A 4088-nucleotide genomic window follows, 5' to 3' on the forward strand; every position below is an offset into this window, starting at 1 on the left:
GAGCAACCTATAAGCCATACGTAGTGGGCTATCCTGTACCATGTGGGTGGAAACTTACAGAATGCAGGGGTTAATACTAAAACAAGGAACAAAGAAACATAGAGAAAAGTATCTATTTTCGCTACATCTGTACCATGATGTAGAAGTGTTCAGACACAGTGGAAAATCAAAGTCACTACATTCATCTGGATCCAGCATCCATTTGCATAATCCTATTACAATTATGTTTTAGTAACAGGTTTAGCAGCTATTTAGATTAAATTTTTCACTCAAAAATGTTACTGTATTGGGATTTTTTAGATAGAGTGCTAATTCTTCACTTTTCTAGTCTGAGTAATCCTTCCTTATACTATTTGGGGATTATGGTATACCATTGATTGTCTTCCTAAACATTTTGAAAAGGGTATGTTCTTTTTCTGAAAGATCCCTATCTCTCTCTCTCTCTCTCTCTCTCTCTGCCCCCATCACCTATGATGGGGTGGCCTTTTGAGCCAACTGTATCAGCTTTGTCTTTGTAGATTGCCATAGTTTATACATTTTTTTTGATGAAGCATAAACAAAGATAGCAAAAGTAGAGGCAGTATGCATCTCAGGTCAAATCTGGTATGTCATTAAGATTTTTAAGTACTGTTTTGCTGCTACTGCTACAGCCACAGCTTCTATAAACATATATAAATAAAGAAGAATACTTCGTGGGCAAACAGCTCTAATTCAGTAGCGCTCTAATAATACAGATGGGTTTAGGTTGGGATGGCCAAAATGGCAGATCTGGCCACCAGCTGGACTCCATTTCTCAGCAGCCTCTGCCCATGTTGCTGTAGCTGGTTTCCATGGAGACCCCAGGAGTGGTGGAGTCATGACAGTGCAGGGCCAGGGTTTCCATGGAGACAGGACCCGGCAGCACTGGCAAGATGCACAGCTGGGCAGGAAGCTGGGATCTTGCAGGGGTGACACCATGGTCCAGAGCCAAGGCAGAGCTGTTATCCACTGCCCGCATGTCCCGAATAGGCATCTACATGTGCAGGGAAACAGGAGCAGGTTTGCTGCTCATGGCAGCAGTCTGCTTCTACTGCTACCAGCCCTGCGCTGGCCCCTGCAGCAACCAGGGGGAGCTGTAGGCTCCCCTTGGGTGCTAGCCCAGGGGCTGGTAGGGAGCTCAGAGCCAGGAGACTGCTCCCAGCCCCTGCTTTGCTATCACAGAGTGGGGACTGGGAGTCTCCCAGCCCCTGCTCTGTGATTGTGGAGTGGGGGCTGGGAGACTCTTATCTTGCAATCACAGAACAGGGGCACAATCACAGAGCAGGGCCTGGGAGGTCCCTGCTGCCAGGGCTGGGGGACATTCTCTGCCTGGGCTCTGGTGGCAGGAGCCCACTCCAGCAGCAGGCAGCTCCTGGGGGCTGGGAGCAGTCTCCCACGCCCTGCTGCCTAGCTGACCTGGAGCACATTTGCTCCTGGGCAGCTGTCTACACATGCTGTACTGCACAGTAATTACTTCTGAGTAAATTTGCTACTTTTATTTACAGGTAGTGAATTTACCACGATTAGAGGAAATTACCGTGAAATAAGTGTTTGCACATGTAGACAGGTGACACTTTCTGTGCATGTTTACACATGCTTTTATGCACTCCTAATCTTAATGCTCATCAACCTAATGTGCGTTAAGGTGAGCTAGGCATGCGTCTACACATGCATGTGCTAAAGTGTGTTAATGTGGGTGTGCAAACAGACTTGAGACTAAATTAGTCCCAAGTCAGTGGACACATACCACGCTAATGTGCATTAATGCATCTACATATTCACAAATATGATTTAGCTATCTGCACATAAATTTGATACCTGCTTTATGGATAGCCTTAAATTGCCATTTTTAAGGCACATTAAAGGCACACGTGTAAACGCACGCCCTTAATGTACCTTAAATAGGGCTAATGCACATTAAATGTGCATGTGTAGACATATCTACTGTGCAGTAATTTGCTCTCATCTTAAGTGAAGTATCTCATGTTGATGCACCCCAAGATGACTTTTCTCCATATACACCAAGTAGAAGGTTACAATTAATTTTTTTAACACGGAACTTGCCATAAATATCCATGCCTTTGTCCCATCTGGTTTGGATAATGAGTGCTTTATACTCTGCATGGCCAAGTATAAAACCTCTCAACTAGTACCAAATGCAGCAAACTAATTTAGTGTGTTTTATATATAGTACTGTTACTTCTTAATCTGCTTTACCTTTTGGTTTATTCTCAGGTGAAATTCAAGACTGTAATTCTGATGTAAACGTGTAGCTTTGTGGCTGCCTAAAAATCAGTTTCTGTCCTTGTGGGATGGTATGACAGTTACGATCATCCAGTCTTCAAAGTTAAACAATTTTTTTTTGGCAATATAGCATTTTCAAAGTTCCTTGATACTAGACCTTGAAGTCTGACAGTCCTTAAGTGTGCTGATTCATTTGGCAAGCTGCAAACATTATCTATTATTCCAGGCTTTCCTAAAGATTAAAAAGAGACCTATTAGTATATTATTGATAGTCTGTGTAGACTCACATGTTTAAAATACTCATTTTAAATGTGTGCATTATCTAAAATTAAAATATAAAATATATTCACTGAGAGCTGAAGACACAAATTTGTATATATGTGTACTAATTTCTAGTGTAATAAAAGATGTATGTTAGTCCAAAAAACTAACTTTGATTGTATTTTGGTATTCTTTTCCTGAGGCTTCAGGACATAGAAATGACGTAGTTTGAGATACCACTATAAACACACTGACTCTTCTGTTCAGCTGTTTACTCAAGCCCAAATTACCAAAATTTCAACTAATGCTAGGATTTAGGTGTTCACTCAGAGTTTCCAAGAACCTGATTTTTCAGAGATGCATGGCACATAAAGCTCCAGTTGCAGTAATTAAGAACTAAGTGCTCACCATCCCTGAAAATCAGACCCTACTTATCCCAAGTAGGACATTCAGAGTGGACAATGCAAAACCTTACCCCTAATGATTATCAACAGATAATAAAGAAAAGTTAACCCCAGAGGATTTTTAATCTGTTGTGTAAAATTACAGAAGAATTTAAATCTTTGTAATATAAATGCTGTAGCTGTTGATTAGTTGTTTAATTTTCTCTAATATGTATTTCTGTGATCTTGCAGGTTTTAGCTGATGCTGTTGCACGCTTGGTTGTAGATAAATTCAGTGATTTGACTGATAATTTCACATCTCCCCATGCACGTAGAAAAGTTCTTGCTGGAGTTGTCATGACGACAGGTAAAAAGAAAATTACTACTACTACTAAGTGTTCAGGTACCATAGTGATGGACACATTATAAAGATCTAGGTAGTTAAAAGATATTTATCTTTACACTTCATTTTTCTTTCTTCAAGCAACAGCACTGAATTATCTTTAATGCATAATTGGAAGAGTATAATAAATATAAGAATAGGTGAAGTCACATCCTTGTAATTGGCAGTTACCAGAAAGTTAATGCCTGTAAATACCTCTCTATTTTCACAGAGCTCCTGTATCCAACAAAATCAACTGAATTTTCTAGATGAGCTATATTCTATAATATACATTACCTTTTTTTAAAATGAGATATGTGTCACACTGAAAAAAAAGTTAAGGGTAATAAACTCCCCAAATACACTGTATTACATTACATACTTAGGGCATAAATTATGTATGCATTCGAAATATTCTCATTTTTACATTTTGCTTAATTATTCTTACTGGATTTAGTTATTAGTGTAATTGAACCTGGTATAGTAATTACTGCAATACAATTATTTATTCACAAACATCAAATACGCAGATTTTAATGGCAAGTATGAATCGCCTGATTTGGCAATTGACAGTACTGCAGATGCAGTGCAAAGTACAGTCAGCATCTTAGCTTTTATTTCTTGCATGTCTTATCAATATAAGAACTGATAATTTTTCGTCTGTAAAGCTTTATATCTCTTACCACTGTTGAATTTATTGCCAGGCTTCTGATTTACTAATAGTGTCAAGCTGGATAAAAAAAAAAAAAAAAAAAGGGGAACCAAAATTTTTTAAAATTCCCCTTTATTTTTTTTTTTTT

At 38.9% G+C, this 4088-nt stretch overlaps 1 protein-coding gene across 5 annotated transcripts in view; it reads left to right on the forward strand.

Annotated features, from left to right (window-relative positions):
- Positions 1-4088, forward strand: part of ADARB1 (adenosine deaminase, RNA specific B1) — a 213994-nt gene that overhangs the window by 158634 nt on the left and 51272 nt on the right. For all 5 annotated transcript variants that reach the window (XM_019523308.1, XM_019523309.1, XM_019523307.1 and 2 more), the window contains one exon: positions 3159-3273. In XM_019523308.1, coding sequence (XP_019378853.1) covers positions 3159-3273 — 115 coding nt within the window. The remainder of the gene's footprint in view (positions 1-3158; positions 3274-4088) is intronic.

Source organism: Gavialis gangeticus, unplaced genomic scaffold (assembly GCF_001723915.1).
Source record: "Gavialis gangeticus isolate Ggan-Ray unplaced genomic scaffold, GavGan_comp1, whole genome shotgun sequence".
NCBI classification, from domain to species: domain Eukaryota; kingdom Metazoa; phylum Chordata; order Crocodylia; family Gavialidae; genus Gavialis; species Gavialis gangeticus.